The sequence below is a fragment of the Geotrypetes seraphini genome, chromosome 7 (assembly GCF_902459505.1).
Source record: "Geotrypetes seraphini chromosome 7, aGeoSer1.1, whole genome shotgun sequence".
NCBI classification, from domain to species: domain Eukaryota; kingdom Metazoa; phylum Chordata; class Amphibia; order Gymnophiona; family Dermophiidae; genus Geotrypetes; species Geotrypetes seraphini.
In genome coordinates this window covers 3,831,459-3,848,657 of record NC_047090.1, presented here as the reverse complement: position 1 = coordinate 3,848,657, position 17,199 = coordinate 3,831,459, and the positions used below count along the sequence as shown (strand labels likewise).

General features: G+C 43.6%; 1 protein-coding gene across 3 annotated transcripts in view; it reads left to right on the top strand.

Annotated features, from left to right (window-relative positions):
* The window catches only part of SVOPL (SVOP like), a 96,145-nt gene extending 92,440 nt beyond the window's left edge, over positions 1 to 3,705 (top strand). For all 3 annotated transcript variants that reach the window (XM_033950734.1, XM_033950735.1, XM_033950733.1), the window contains one exon: positions 3,347 to 3,705. In XM_033950734.1, the coding sequence (XP_033806625.1) occupies positions 3,347 to 3,354 (8 nt within the window). In that variant the 3' untranslated portion in view covers positions 3,355 to 3,705. The remainder of the gene's footprint in view (positions 1 to 3,346) is intronic.
* Positions 3,706 to 17,199: the final 13,494 nt, after the last annotated feature.

The following is a 17,199-nucleotide window of genomic DNA, read 5'->3' as shown; positions in this document are numbered from 1 at the left end:
CAAATCCTCAAAACAGGTTTGAGAACTCCTACTCTAGACCATTGGTCCTCAGCCTAGTTCTTAACTACTAGACACTAGGGGGGATCATGCTGAATTAGTCCGTGCCAATATTGAGTAGCACTTAACTGGGCAGTACCACTGAATATTGGCTATGACCACTATGGCACTTTCTAGATAATGCTGGGGTGGTCTGTGGACAGAGCTTGGGCAGAGCCAGCACTTAACTGGCAGCACTTTAAGCCACTGTCACCTACACTGCCAACCAGTTGAAGAGGTGTGCCTAATGCTGATCTCACAAGATTAACATCAGGAAGCACTCTAGCAGTACTAAACATGCTTGCCGTGCCGGAAGCAGTTGCTTAAAATGCTGCAGCCCTCTGCTAGCTTCTTCATTATAGACAGGATGGGCGGCTCCAGATTTCTTCAGTTGGTGGGTCTTGGTGATCCTCATCAGCTACACCAATAGAGTGACTGGCTGCTGGGTGGGCTTGGGGGAAAATTGGAGGGGTGGCACTATCTAATAAAGTGGAAACTGGCTATTATGTGGGCAGTCCAAGGGCAGAGTCGGCACCTAACCAGATAAGTGCCCATATTATGCCCTTAACTGGCTTTAACTAGCCATATAGGACTATATAAATAGCATTCCAAACTTTGTCTGGTTTAACTTTAACCACTTGACTGGATAAGTACCAATATTCAGCCCTTAAGTGTCAGCTGTCTACCAATACTTGGATATTTAATGCTGGAATCCGGAAATGACTTGGCGCTGAATATTCAGATGTAATTTCAACACCAGTGGTCAGCATTAAAAAAAAAAAAAAGTTGATCACTGCTGGCTAAATATTACCCCCATGTTATGAGGGTTCTTCAAATGGTTTCCACACTTTCATATTTTCACAGGAAATGGTTGGGGTGAGAGAAATGGTAAGAAGGCATGTTATAGAGTGTCATGTGACTTAGTCAGGCAAAACAGGGTAATTATTACATTAGTGATTTCTATTCCGCCATTATCTTGATTATGAGGAAAGTGATGAAATTTGCTTTTTGAGATATTTTTATCACCAGCAGCATTGAATTCCTATGAGCGCCTACTATAGCTAGCTGATTTTTTTTTCTATCAAAAATTTTACTTTTACGGTCAAGGGGAAAAAATAGAACATCAAATAATGTTGTTAGATAGGGATCAATCAAAAGAGGATAGTATAAAAATAGGAAAATCAAACTGGTCAACTTTTCAACTGCCTACCTTGACAAAACTAGAGAAACCTTAGAGTAAAATGCATGTTACTTTTTGTGAGTTAGATCTCATCCTGTCACAATGGCTATCGTGCTCTAGACATGGGCTATCGGCTTTGGCTTTAAATATGATACATAACAGTTTAAATAAGGGTAAGGTCCCAGTATGTTGGAAAAAGGCAATTATTAAACCTATTTTGAAGAACAAAGATCTAGATATATTTAATCCAGATAGTTATAGGCCAGTTTCAAATCTTTGCTTTTTAGCAAAACTGACAGAGCGGATAGTTTTAGAGCAATTAGTCTCTTATATTGAGTCAACAAAAGTTCTAAATCCAAGACAGACAGGATTTTAAACTATGCACAGTACTGAGACAGTTTTAGCAGGTTTCCTTAGTGAAGTTCACTCTGTCTTGGATCATGGGAACTTCGCTATGGTAATATCTTTAGATCTGAGTTCAGCATTTGATCTAGTTGACCATGAACTTCTATTGAGATTGCTCCATGAGATAGGTGTAATAGGAGTGGTTTGGGATTGGTTTGCAGCCTTTCTCCGGGAGTAGTTACAGATGGGTCAATATCCAGTGATAGATTATTGGACTGTGGGGTACCACAAGCCCTTTCCCCTATTCTAATATATTTTTGAGTCCTCTTGCAAGATGAATCCAGGAATTAGGAATCAGTACATATATCTATGCAGATGATATTTTGTTGGTATATGATTTATCCCCTTCAACATTGGCTCTGAGCCCTCTTTTGGATGGTTTGGATAGGATAGAAGAATGGTTGGGGGAACATGGACTGCATTGAATATGTCAAAAACAGTAGCATGTTGTATTTCAGTGACACCACCACAACTAGATCTTTCACTACACCATCAGCATATAGAGATAGTGGATAGTTTTAAGTATTTGGAAATTAACTGTCATTTGAATTTTGAGAAGCAGGTTTCATCTACAGTTGCAAAAGGATTTTGGAGCACTAAGACAACTTAGAGCTATTTGAGATTTCCTGGATGAGAAATCATTATACTTTAATCCATGCTTTTTTTCTATCTAAGTTGGATTATGGCAACTTGGTATATGCAGGAATAACAGTTTGGCAACAAACATTTACAAACAGTACAAAATGCAGCAATTCAGCTGTTAGGTCACGCATAAATCTATGATCATGTAACTCCATTATTTTTGAAATTCCATTGGTTACCAATGGAATTTAGAATTAAATTTAAAATCCTGATGCAAGCACATAGGGCATTATTTGAGTTACTGTAGGGTCAAACCATTGTATCTCTCTACTCTAGTGTTATTTTACACACCTAGTCGCTCGTTGAGATCTTTAAATGACAATAGAGTAGCTGTTCCCCATATCTCAAAGGCTCACCTTGCCTCAAACAGAAATGGTGCATTTTTCTACTTGGTTCCAATAATGTGGAACAATTTACCAGTAGAGTTAAAGAAGGAAGAATCATTTCAAAATTTTAAGAGACATCTAAAAGCACATTTTTTTCAAATGGCTCTCCCGAATTGAATGGAATGGGGACCGCAATCTGCTTTAATTTGTACTGATTCATGTTGATTTGGATTTATTTATTTCACAGTTTTAGTGGATATGTTTTTGAAATGTTAATTTCTTTGATGCTCTCAAGCTCTGCCAGTGGCAGATCTGTGAAGTGTGCTGTGCCGGCAGTTGTATTAAGACCTGCACTAAAATATAACTATTTGCTATCAGGCCGCTTCAGAGACTTTTCTAACTCTTAAATTTGTTTTATTTTTAATTTTTTTTTAAATTTTCTTTCATTATTTCTATTTCTTTAATTTTTGATCTTGTATTAGATGTTGATCTTGTATTAGATGTTGTTATTACGTATTTTTAGTTTATCAGGTACTTTAGCTAGATTGTGAGCCTTCGGGACAGGGTAGTTTTTCTCAAGTACCTAATTTCATTTTAGTTTGATACTTTGTAAACCGCTTAGGTCAGTAAAATGCAGGAGTGGTATATCAAATCTTAAATAAACATAATACTGCCACAGCCGACAATAAAAAAGCCTAACGTATTTCTGATCTTGCTGAGCCATGAAATTCCTAATCTTCTGTTTCTTTCATTTCAGCAAATTAAATGAGAAGAACCATAAGAACAGCTTTTTCACATCTTGCTCTAGTTGCATGAAGTTTCATTTCAAATTGAACAACTCTTGCTGACATGATTCTTACTCAAAATGTAACTACAGAATAAAAAATAAAAATAAAACCTCCCTCAGATAAGTGCCATTATATCTTTCTAAATGCCAAGCTCTCTTTTGTGGTCACCAAATATATATCTACTCAGATGTGTCTAGACAGACTCAATATCACTGAAAAAATGTCCTTCAGTTGAAGCCAAAGGCCTTAGCTGTCAAGATTACTTTATTCCTTTGTTGCCCCTGTAAATTTCTGATCACATATAAAAATAAAAGATATATGTGTTTGTTCCAGCTCATTTGGAAACTTGTTCATCATGGACATGTGACTTGATTTCTTATTTTTCTAAATATATGATGCAACAATGAGGTTAATATAAATTGAGTGTTAGCCCGTCACTTTTGTATTTATTCATCTTTCCTTGGGGGTGGGGGGAGGGGGGTTTGCCTCTGGCCTTACAGCTACTGCATTCTCCATATAGTGGACTAAAAATGGGTTATTTGCCTTATCTAATTTTCATCAGAGGTTCAATTTCTTTTCTTTATAATTAATTTGTATATGTATATTATAAATAGAAATCATGATTAAAAGTTTTTTACAAGGGGCAATTTTTGGAGAGTCCAAGAAATCAGCAATCATAAGGCCGATCCTAAAAAAACCATCCCTTGACCTAAACACACCAACCAACTTCAGGCCTGTCTTCAACCTGCCCTATGATACTGGAAAAAGCAGCACTAACCCAGCTACAAACATTCATCAACAAATGGGAGGCCCCAGGTTTCAGAAAATACCACAGCACTCAAACCATCTTACTTGACATCATATATGACTGCTGGTAACTGCTAGATAAGGGAAATGACATCCTACTTCTCTTGCTTGACCTGAGTGCAGCTTTTGATACCATCGATCACTCTATCTTCCTCATCTGCTTCGCAGAAATCGGTATCCATAATACAGCACAACACTGGTTCCAATCCTTTTTGACTCAAACTTATCACTCTTCAAACACATCTCACAGGTAGTCTCTTCATCCTTCTACTACCTTTGCCAGCTCTGAAAGATAAGAAACTACTTCACAGAACAAGACTTCACCCAGCTCCTCTATGCCTTTGTCCTTACACATCTGGATTACTGCAACGCATTATTCAATGGTGTTACAGCAAACAACACCAAACGACTACAGCGAGCTCAAAATGCAGCACTGGCTCCCCATTACCAAATGCTGCATTTTCAAAGGCCTAGTGTTGGTATATAAAACCCTCTACAACATGGCACAAATTCTTCTCAAATTTCCTCTCTACATACACCATCAGGATACTTCCTCCAACTCCAGACAGCCTGATAACGATCCTATTCCCATTTCTTACCAAACCTCTGGAACAGCCTACCTTCTCATGGAAGATGAGGCTTATACCTTCAATAATCTTCTTTCTGCTAGTCCCTGGAGAATTCCATACGTTAGGTGTTCAATCCCAACACGCAGTCTGGGTGTTGTAGAAATCTACAACTCTTCTGAGCATATGCTCCACCCCCTTAGCCTGAGAGCTAGTAAACATATCCAGTTAAGTCCCAAAGCCAAGCAACATACCTGAACAAATCCATGACAAGGGGGCACGGGGGAGAATCCATCAACAGAAGTAATTCATGAGCTGGTTTGCTCTGCAAAACATTAACAAGTGATAAACAGGGACAACAGCAACTCAGAAAAACATTGAGGAACAATGTACAACTAACTCGCAGTGTGTGAGCACCCAAAGAAAGGTCTTCAGAAATGTGCATACTCACAGAAACTCCCCAAAAGGAACCGGCAACAGGCTGGAAAATCTTCAAGTCTGTAATGAGAGTAACTGAGGCAGAAAGAAGCAGGCTACTCCAAACAACTGAGTGAATACAGAGAGGGCAGGTCATATGGAATCTTCCAGGAACTAACAAAGATTATTGAAGGTATAAACCTAATCTTCCATTCTGTTACGTCCCTTCCAGATTTCATACACTAGGTGACATACCAAATCCACATTAGCTCAAGCCCAAAAATGGCATCAGAATGCGCTGCCACAAACACTCAGTAAAACTGGGTAAAAGTATGAAGAGAAGACTAAGTAGCTGCCTGTAAATTTCATCAGGATGAATCGTACAAGATTCTGTCCACGATGCAGCCACACTTCTCGTTGAATGTGCTTTAAGCGAGATTGGCAGCTGCTTGCCTTGGGCAATGTAAGTCACGGAAATGGCCATTCAAATCCCTTGAGTAATCAAGAACTTGGATGCTGGCTTACCACGGTGAGGGGCAGCAGTTAGAACAAAAAAAGGTGATCAGACAGCCTGAACTCAATAGTCCTTTCCAAATAATGGAGCAAGACCCTCTGGACATCCAATTTGTGTAAGATCTGATCTTGGTGTTCCTATTTGGATGATATGCAGGCAACCTAACCTCCTGATTGACATGGAAAGCCAAGGCCACCTTTGGCAAGAAGGAAGGTACAGTATGGAGGAAAATACCTGTGTCCATAATATGGAGAAAGGGTTCCCTGCATGAAAGAGCATAAAGCTCCAAAATACATCGTGCTGAGACTATGGCAACCAGAAAAAAAGTCTTGATTGTTAGGTCAAGAGACGCATCCTTCAGTGGTTCAAAAGGGACCTCTCCAAGGCCCTACAAAACTATATTAAGATTCCATGAAGGCAAAGGAAGACACAAGGGTGGATGCAGATGTTGTGCCTCCCCTCATAAACCTGCTCACATCTGGATGAGCAGTAAGCAAACTGCACCTCTGCGCACTCAAACATGAAAAGCCTACAACCCAAACTTTCAGGGAGGCCACTGCCAGATCTTTGTCTAAACCTTCCTGAAGGAAAGCCAAGACCACCAAAATGGAAGCCTTCCCAGGCTTCACCTGATCCCTAGCACACCACTGAGGGAAAGCCTTCTAGGCTTTGGCATAAGAAGCCATAGTAGAGGGTTCTTTTGAGTGCAAAAAATTTGAGATAAATACCTCTGAATAACTGTGCTTCATCAAGGCTGAGCGCTAAAAAGCCATGTCATAAGAGCAAAACGCCATGGGTTCACCATGGACACCGGTCCCTGACTGACAATATATTGATGAAGAGGGTGCTGGAGCTTTTTGTCCTGCTGAAGACATATGAGACCCGCATACCACGGGTGGTGAGGCTAATCCTGAGCCACTAGAAACACCAGGCTTGGATATGTCACTAGGCTGGGATATGTCTGGCAGATGACCCAACCAACCAGAGGCCAAAGAGGGAACATCATACAGGAACTCATGAGCCAGCTAGGGCTAAACCAAGGCATCTGGCCCTAGCTTCCTCGCTGTTCGTTGACTGAAAAAGCGCCCAGCCTTCGAGATCTCTGTTGAAGCCAACAAGACCCTCTGGGGCTAACACCAGCTCTTGTAAGATCAGATGGAATGCCTCCTGCGAGAGGGACCATGCTCCTGAGTCCAGTAACCTTCGGCCAAGGAAGTCTGCCTGAACATTGTCGACTCCAGCCACATGGGCTGCCGAGAAAGATGAGCTTACGCCCAGTGGAACGCCGATGATTTTTCTGACCCATGAGAAAGCACTAGAGCTCCCTTGTGACGTACATATGCCACTGCTGTGGCATCAAAGAAACTTGTACCGCTGGTCCTTTCTGAAAGGGATGGAGAGCGAGTAGCACCAGCCAAATTTCCCAAAGCTCCAGACGATCGGTCAATGTTGCAGACCAGGAGTCCACAGCCCCTGAATAGAGTGAGCCCCACAGTGAGGACACAACCCATCAGACTCGCATCTGTCCTAAGAGTCATCCATTTGGAAATCCGAAGAAGCCAGCCCTGCCCGCGAGCCTCACCCTGAAGCCACCAGCCCAAGTTGCTGCTAGCTGGCTCTGACCAGGGGAGTGGTATCTGAAGGGGAAAACTCTGCTATCATTCAAAATAGGAGGGACTCCCATCAAAAACACATGGGTGCTCTAGCCCAGAGGATCGCCTCCAAGGAGGCTGCCCAAGACCCCAGAACCTGCAGATAAAACCAGGCAGAGAGAGCTTGACGGTCCAGGAGAATCTGATCTTTTGACGAAGGTTCAGTCTACTTGCCTTGAGACAAAATACATGACCCTGACTGGAGATGAAGAGGAGCCCTTGAAACTCCAGGGACTGGTCAGTGTTCCCGCTAAGCTGCGCTGGCGCACAAAATATTACATCGCAGCGCACAAGTTTCACGTCACAGCGCACACTCGAGCGGAGGTGAGAGGAAGCGGCGGCGGTCTGCCCTGATCGCCTAAGATGCAGCAGCGGCGGCTCCTTTCATGATCAGGGCAGACCGCCGCCGCTTCCTCTCACCTCCGCTCGAGTGTGCGCTGTGACGTGAAACTTGTGCGCTGCGATGTAATATTTTGTGCGCCAGCGCGCGCCAGCGCAGCTTAGCGGGAACACTGACTGGGATGCTGCCAAACATCTCTTCCTGAACTTGCCAACACTGCAGCAGAGACACTACCATCGCCACTGCACCTACATACACCCAAGACAAAGCCTGGATGACCAGCTGTCCCAGGAAGGGGACTGGGACTCCCTGCTGGCAGAAAGTCACCACAACTACCATCACTTTGAAGAAAGTGCAGGAGCCGTTACAAGGCCAAGGGGCAGAGCTGCGAACTTGAAATGCTGTTGCAGATTGAAATATGGAGGTAAGCCTCTGTGATATCCAAGGACACTAGAAACTCTCCTGGAGAGACAACTATAACTGGGTACTCCATTATCCATTTGAAAAAAAAGGAATGCGCTAGAAGCGGGTGATTGAATGTAGATCCAAAATGAATCTCCAATCCCCCAAGCCTTTCTGGCACGAGGAAGTATAGGGAGTATCCGCCTAAGCCTCCATTCATGTTCTGGAAAAGGTTCTAGCATCCTGAGGACTAAGAGGTGTAGAAGAGTATCGCAGATCCTGGACTCTGTTGCGGTTAACCTTCCGGAGTCCAGAAAACAAGACTGAGGCAAAGGAGGACTAACAAGTGTCCAATGAAAGTCGAGTCCACTCCTGACAAAACTGAGAAGACAGCCTTTGAAATGAGGAAGCCATGCCCAACCCCTGGTGTCACTGGTGCTTTTTTTTTTTTTTTTTGTTAAGGTGCAGCCACTGCACAGAAACCTGAGGTCGCCTGGAATTGGAACTGTTGTAACACAGGTGTAGCCTTGGTGTATTCCTGATGACACTGAATCCTTATTGCTCCCCCACAATTCCAGTCCTGGGTAGCCCATGTTCCCTACTCTACAACCTCCCACTTCATAGACATCTCTGATCACTCAAGTAGTCCCTTGCACCTCACTCCCCATTGTCCCACCAGAAAATTTCTGGAGGCCCAAATGAGCTCCTGCTACCCCCCATGCACCTCCAACATTGGAAGACAGGAATAATGCCTATTCCATACTGCCATCTTAGCAAATGGCTGTGCCAGATCCACAGTTGGGACACACTGGGCAGGACTGGCATACCAAATAAAATGAATTATTCCCTTATTTGGCATACATACAGTATCAATCTGCTAAATAAGGGAATAATTCATTTTATTTGGTAGACTGAAACACCCTGTGGGATCAGGCATCATCACTGTTCAAGATAGAAGTGCAGAGGCAAGAGCAATCACTCTTGTGTCTCCCAACATTGAAGGTACATGGGAGTCCATTTTGTCACCCTATACAGATTTTTGTTAGGGGTGCAAAAGGCCACCAGGGAAATTTTCAGGATAGGGAGTGAGAGATTAGGAGGCCAGGGGGGCCCTGAGAATCAGGGAGCAGGGGTTGGGGTGGATTGGAGCAGAGAACCCACTTAAATCATCTAACCCTTTTGCATCTGGATGCTGACAGATTCAGCATTGAAGAATAGGTTAAAAAAAATGCACTAAGTTTCAGTACAATTTTTAATTTTCTAGTAAACAATTTGCACGTCCACTATCCTATCACTTAGGGCAGCAATTTTTCAGATTTTCACATGGGAAAAATCTCAAGCAAACCACTACAGTAAAGCATGATACAGTTTACTGCACTGGCTGTGAGATGCCTGATATATCAAAGCTTTCTGCCTCAAGTCATATGCTCTTGATGGTAATTCACAATAAAATGTTCATAAAGTGCACTTTAATTTTAAACGTGAACATATTTAATTCAAGAATAAAGGCTACAGCTTAATTGTTGATCTTTGTTTCTACTTATCTTTCATTACAAGCAGTTAAAGTGAGGGGTACCAGAACAAAATTACAAATGAATTTTCCATCTCAGCAAAATGTTCCTGTATAAAAAAAAAGCCATGACAGAATTAATTTCTTAACTAGCCTGGGTTTCTTGGAATAGTGGCACTAACGCTGCTCCTTCAAAACTGAGCGTGAGACCTCCACCTATTGTCCTGCCAGTGGATGGTGCTGATTTGCCATCACATTTTCAATAGTGAGGAACAAACAGCTCTGCAGGATTCCAGAGATCCTCTCTATCCCTAGTGACTGAAACATAATATTGAAGCACTACCATCAATAGGCAGCAATGCAGTTGGAGGGCTCCCACTCAGTTTAGAGGGAACAGTGGCAACTAAGCCATATTACATTAAATGTGATCAAAGTATGTCCCTTATGAGTTCTAAGTATAATGGATATGAGAGCAATGCAGATAAACTAGATTTTAAGCTTGAAAAAAAATTAGAGATACAGAAAATCCAAAACAAAATAACTTATCAGAAAGATAGACCGGACTATAATTTCTACTTGACAAGGTTAAATTTTCCACTTGACAAGGTTAGATCTAACACTAATCTTCTTTCTTGTAAACCCACACTCTATTCTTGGACTAGTGGGTTATTTTTCTATGGTCACCAGACAGCTTGTAGAGAGCCTCATGATACAAAGTCTTGAGCTCCTCCCCTTTTACCTCAATACTGCCTCCAGGAATCAAAAAAAAATAAAGGCAAAAGAGAGGGATACAGGGATACTCCCTGACCAATAAATACAATCTGCTCATAACATAAAATCAGAATAGGAACAATAGAAACCGGTCATTAAAACAGGAACCTGATAAACAAAAAACAGTGCTATAAGGAGACAGAGCCTGCACTGACAGAAGGGGGCGCAGGGACGAGGGACCCCAAGTCAAAGTGCTACATACATGTGGATGGTACCAAAGGCTGGTCAGAAACCCAGAAATTGAGCTTACTAGTACTTGTAAAGGCAGATAATCACTGAATCAGCAACTCCCAGGGCGGGTTCCAGGAATAGTGTGGATTTACAAGATAGATTAGTAAAGATAACCTAATCTTTCGTTCTTGTACAATCCCAAGCTAGTGGGACATAACAGAGCAGCCTCATGGGACTGATGAGCCTGTTGCCAAAGTGGAGGAACTAAAAGCAGCATCCTGCTTGGCCGCCATGTCGATCTGGTAAAACTTGGTGAAAGTATGCAAGGAGGACGAGGTAGCTCTGCAAACTCCTCCAATGATATCGCCAAAGACTCAGCCCTAGAGGAAGAACTGCCTCAGGTAGAATGAGCCTGCACCAAAGGGGTGGCCTCTTACCGGCTGCTATGTAAGCAGAGGAGATAGCCAAATAGATCCATCTGAAAATGGTGGCCTTGGAAGCCGGCCTGCCCTTGCAGGCAGGGCCCATCAGGATAGATGGCCGGACACATGAAACTTGTTTGTGACCTCTAGGTATCACTACAGGATCCTGCGTGCATCCAGGGATTGCAACACCCGGTCCTGCTCACTCTAACCGAAGAGAAGAAGGCAGCGACCACCTTCAAAAGAAAGGATGGAACTGTGGCAGAACTATGCCAGAATCTGTGATATGCAGAAAGAGATCCCAGCAGGAAAGCCTAAAGCTCAAACTCTGCGGGTGGAGATAATGGCCACCATGAAATGAAGACTGTTGACAGAGAAATCCATTAAGGATGCTCATTCCAGAGGTTCATAAGGTAGGCAAGCGAAAGATCGAAGGACCAGAGTGAGATGTCCACCTGCAGAAAATGGGCAATCTCCAGATGAGAGGTCAAGAAGCCCCTCAGGGGTTTATGGCTGAGGCAGGAGAGACCAGCAAGCTGGACTCTGAGAGAAACCACAGACTATCCTGAAGGAATTCTAGGATCTGAGGCACTGCTGGAATTGACAGATCTTCATGCTTCTAGACACACCCGGACTGATAACATTTCCAAGCTTTCGCATAGGCTGCCACTGTGGATTTCTTCTGGCTACAGAGAAGAGTTGTGATCACGGCCAAGGAATAGACTCTGTGAACTAAGGCCGTGTGCTCAATAACTAGGTCGTAAGAACAAAGTGGTTTGGATCCTAAAGCGCAATGGGGCCCTGATGATGAGGAAGCCTGAAGATGAGGAAGCCTGAGACTCTGATCCAGTTGCAGCTGAACCAGGTCAGCATACCACGGGCACCACGAGAATCACCTGACTTCTGAACAGACGACCTATCATGGACCACGGAGGAAAGACATACAGCAAACCCTACTGTGGCCAAGGCTGAACCAAGGAATTCAGACCTTCATGGCCAGTCTCGTGATGGCGGCTGAAGAACCAATCCGCAATCTTATCGGACGTTGACACCATTAGGTCGATTATGGGATGACCACAGTTGAACGCTCTCTGGGACAGACAACTCGCCAGGGTCGAGAGTCTGATGACAAATAATCTGCCTGGATGTTGTCCACTCCGGCCACATGCCCACCGGAAGAGAAGCTGGGCTTTCACGCTCTTGAGAGGCACTCCTGGTGTCCCCCTTGGCATTATCTGAGAAGACGCAGACAGCCTGATGCTGGAGACAACCCTTGAAGTGGAGAAAGCTAGCCACATCACCCAAAGTTCCAGGCAATTGAGGCACGACTTCTGCTCAGAGGGAGTCTACCGGTCCTGAACGGGAACTTCCAGCAAACAGCACCCAGCTTATAAGACTGGTATTCATTGTCACTATCATCAAGTTTATTCAAGTTTCAAGTTTATTGGTTTTTTATATCCCGACCATAAAACAAATATCTGACCGGTTAACAATAAAATTTAAATAGGAAGAAATGAAATATTTAATAAAGTTTTAGGAAGATTAGTGAGAAAAATAACGACATATAAAACATATGAACGGACTTGACAGTGAGGGTAAATGGGGAGGTAGGGAAAAAGTTACATAATCTTAGAAGAAGTGAGATAGAGGGAAGGGATATAACATAGAGGGCGGGAGTGCATGATATGAGTGATATGCGCTGAAGAGAAAAAAAAAAAAGAAATCAGTGATCAGTAGGGGGAGACCCCTGGACAGGGAGAGAGGAAAAAGCCACCAAGCTAGGCTGCTCCAAGCCGCCGCAGCCCAACTTCCAGCTACAACACCTGGAGGGACTCTGAAATCAAAACCATCAGATTTGTGGGCTTGAAAAAAAACTCTTCCCTGTGGGATCCATCCCCCGCTGAGGTGGTGCCCACCTGCATAAGCAAGGGTATGGTCAGTTAAAAAATAACATTTTTTACTGAAACTGCAGGCATACTAGCCTTGGTCTATGCAGGAGAGCAGGGCACAATCCTCGTATCCCTGGAAGGAGGGATCCCCACAGCTGACGAGAAAGCCTGGGCGGTTGGCATCAATTTCTGTTCCAAGGAAGCCTGATGCGGACCCTTCTTGGAGGATTTGTGAGCATTGGCCACCAAATCGCAATTGCATTTCGCTGGAGCAGCACCTGCATATTCCTTGGGGCCTGCTTTCAACTTTTTTGCATGTTCCCTGGCAGGAATAGCTGTAGGACCTCCTTCAGAGGTCGAGGGTACTTTGGCCAATGAAATTAAGCTCACCTTCCACTGCAAATAGGGCACAAATCTACCAAATCAAAGCCTGTAGACGTTAAAAATAACTTTTAAATTGAATTGGGAAAATCCAAGATCACTGCAGTGGGTGCTAGTTTTGGCACAGGAACCGCTAAAAATGGCAATTTCAGGATTTTAGGGGTGGGAGTGGAGTAGGGCACAAAACCTTCTAAAATCCACTTTTACAGATTCAGGCTGTCAGCCCAGTACTCACTGTGACATGTGCTGCTGTGGACTGCTGAAATAAAAACTGAAACTGCTTACAGGGAAATCCTCTGCCTTAACAAGCACTTAAACAGGACTGCTGGTCTTCTGATTGCCTTACTGGCCCGACACCCACAGTCCCGACACGGCCGGGAATTCCTGCCACTCTGACACATGGCCTGGCAGAGGGATGCAGTCTGCTCCAATTCCAGGCACACCCCCATGGAGACATGCAGGCTGCGCTCGACTCACCAGCGGATAAACCTGGGGTGAGCAAGCTCCCAAGGGAATGGTCCCTAAACCCTGATCTGAAGTGCAAGCTGGCAGAGGGTGCACCGACAGGCAGCTAACCCCCTGGAAACAAACTTCCTGCAAAATCTACAATCTCCCAGTCAGAGCTGTCCCTTTGGGGAACCTTTGCAGCACAAGGGTGGGAAACAGAAACAAAAAAACTGGGTTTAAAGAAAAATAAACACAAGCAGAAAAGACAAGCTCCTACAGGCATGTAGGAAAGAAACTGGATTCCTGGGGCACTCCTGAGGTAAGAGAGGAGGGACTCAAGACTCTGTATGAGGCTCACTAAAAGCTGTCTGGCGATCATATGAAAATAACCCACTAGTCCAGGAATAAAGTGGGATTGTACAAGAATGGCCTAATATGGCACAATTGGGTGGGGGTGAGGTGGGAAAGAATAGGAGAAAGGGGGAACAGAACTGCTACAGCAGTCAACAATATTAAATAAAAGTCAATGCATTGGTACAGATGATATCTTCTTGCTTATAATCTGACTAGATCATCCTTTTATTACTAAGGACTGGTATGTGCAGGTTGCTTGTTCATGCTTGTTTTTTTTCTGATTCCTGTACTATTTTCTCCACAAGTGATAAGACCACTTAGTTATATTATGTAACTAATGTAAAATATATATATAAAATAAGTAGATTATGAAGTATGCCAATGAAAAAGTGAAAACCTAGAACTTTAAGAACATGGGATGTTGTGTGCATTGGCATGTGTAGATGACAATTTTTTGGGGAAGATAAATCATTATTCCAACGGTATACTAATTCTACATTTTAAACAAGAAAATAATATTTACATTTTCTTTTAAGCAAACACATCTCTTTTACATACCATGGATAATTATTGTGCTTCCATTTATAGCCTGGAATAGTGGAAAGGAAAACCCTTTCGATATAAATAGTGAAAACACATACTTTGGAGAAAAACTCAAGCAAGTGAAACTGGGACTACAGACAGTATGTCAGGTCTTCATCTCCCACTCAAAACAATTACATGGATTGCCTCTAATCCAATATCCTCTTAAAATCAGAAGTACCACATTCTGACTTTTGTGGGTCTTCTGAGCACATTTAGGCCCAGATAAACTAAAGCCAGTGATCGTTGCTAAACCTGTTTTAATAGCTGTAGCTATGATCGCATTTGCTGACCTGATGCAGAAAACGGCTCACCGCCTGGTTTTCTGCACGAGCGCTCATTCCCCAATCTATGCAAATAAGCTGATTAATATTAAAATGTCATGTAAACTAGTAGAGCAATTGATGCTCTAACATGGCTTCCGATACCTGGAATGCGCTTCCGGAGGGTGTGATAGGACAAAATACGGTATTGGGGATCAAGAAGGAAGTAGATGATTTCCTGAAGGAAAAGGAGATAGAAGGGTTAGAGGATTACTATACAAGTCCTGGACCTGATGGGCCGCCGCGTGAGCAGACTGCTGGGCGTGATGGACCTCTTGTCTGACCCAGCAGAGACACTGCTTATGTTCTTATGATGCACTAAAAAAAAGTGATCGCTTTTAGCGATCCAAAAAAATGATTGGTCAGGACCTGTTGTTTACCTGTCTAACCTTTTAATTTTTTAATAGGCACAGATGCTGTGCATGTTACACATACACAATATCTGTCCCATTAGATAAAAAAGCACCCACCAATGATCACCCTCCCCAATGACACAGCAAACTGGGACCCTGCCGGCGATAATGCCAGGAGAAATGCCCGCATCTTCCTGCCACGCCGAATCCCTCCAACCCAACACAGCAGCAATATGGCAGGAGGGATGTCCAACTCCTTCCTGCCAATGCGACTCCCCCCCCAAACAGCAGCGATATGACAGAAGGGATGCCCACTCCCTCCAGCCACCGAAGGCCCACTTCTGTGCTATGCGCCCCCCCAAAACATCCTCTACCCTCTCTCCCTTCCCCCCTGAAAAAAAGGCAGGTTTGGCCACTACCTCCTGCCACTTGTACCTTTTTAGATACATTGCAGGACAGCTCAGTCTGTCTGGTTCATTGGCCTGCCGCTCCAAAATGGTGGGTCTTTCCTTCCCTGAGAAATCATGTGATGTAAGGGGAGGGGCCTAATATCCTGATTGGCTCAGACACCTAAGGCCCTGCCCCTTTGTAGGGGCCTTAGATCATCTGAGCCAATCATGGCCTTAGGCCCCTCCCTCTGTATCCCGTGATACAAGGGGGAGTAGTCTAAGACTGTTATTGGCTTCGGTATGGGGAGGGATGTTTGGGGAGACGCATGGCGCTGGAGTGGGCCTTTGATGGCATCCCTCCTGCCATATCACTTCTGCTTGGGGGGAATCACATTGGCAGGAGGGAATGGGCATTCTTCCTGCCATTATCACTGCTGTTTGGGGGAGGGGTTCGGCTTAGTAGGAGGAAGTGGGCATGCCTCCTGCCATTTTCACTGGTGACAGCAGGGGGGGAACGAATGGCAGGAGGGAAAAATCATTCCTCCTGTTTTTTTCTGCTAGAGTGGGGGGTGTCTTCCCTGTGCTGCATTCATTGGGAAGGGCTGTTATTGGTGGGGTGGGGGGGGGCTTTTTTTTTTTTAATGGGGCAGATATTATGCATTTGTAACACGCACATCTGTGCCCATTAAAAAAAAGAAAAAAAAAGTTTTCTGACTGAATGGCTGGAGGCTGCTTTTGGGGCTTTCCCTGCCGCCTCTCAGCTGTTCGGGCTTCCCCTGCCGGCTCTGCACCTGTGTGAGAGTTGCTCTCATAGCAGTCAATCGAACGGCAGAGTTGGGGATTATGATGAACATCCGCATAAATAATTTGCATGCAAACTTTTTAGTGCATCAATAGCACTTTCTGAATCGGCTCAAAATTTGGATCGGTTCAGACTCACACAGTCTTATCGATCCTCTTAGTCCATCTAGCCCTTAGTCCTTTAATATGAATTGCTTTTAGCCCATTTCCAGGCTTACTCATAGGTAATACGTGTAAAATCTAGTTGCAGATATTTGGTCTAAAAGAACAAAGGATTGATTCTTTTTTTGCAGTGTTTGGGTACTTTGTTTCATGTAGAATGAGGACCAGAGCTGGAAATGACTTTATAATATAAAAGCAATCAATTTGCAGGGAATAATCACCAAAGTTATTATTGGAGGGATACTGGCAAAGTTGATAAACAGGAAATTTGAAACGCCTCTCTTAAACATAAATCCTGTTACTGTACCCTCCCCTCATAAAATATGAACATGTAAACTAAAGCAATGCAATTCAGCTCAGCAAGATGGCCCAATCTTGTTTCTTACTACAATAATATCTATTGTTATTGTACCACAAATGCAATTAAAAACCTGTATCAGTATGCCCATTTGACCATTTCTGGTGGCATTAATACTTAAAATATTTGATAATTTTGAAATGTTAAGGAGATACTTTGCTTAAGCTACAACATTTAAATAGTAGAACTCATCAGATACCAGACTCTGAAC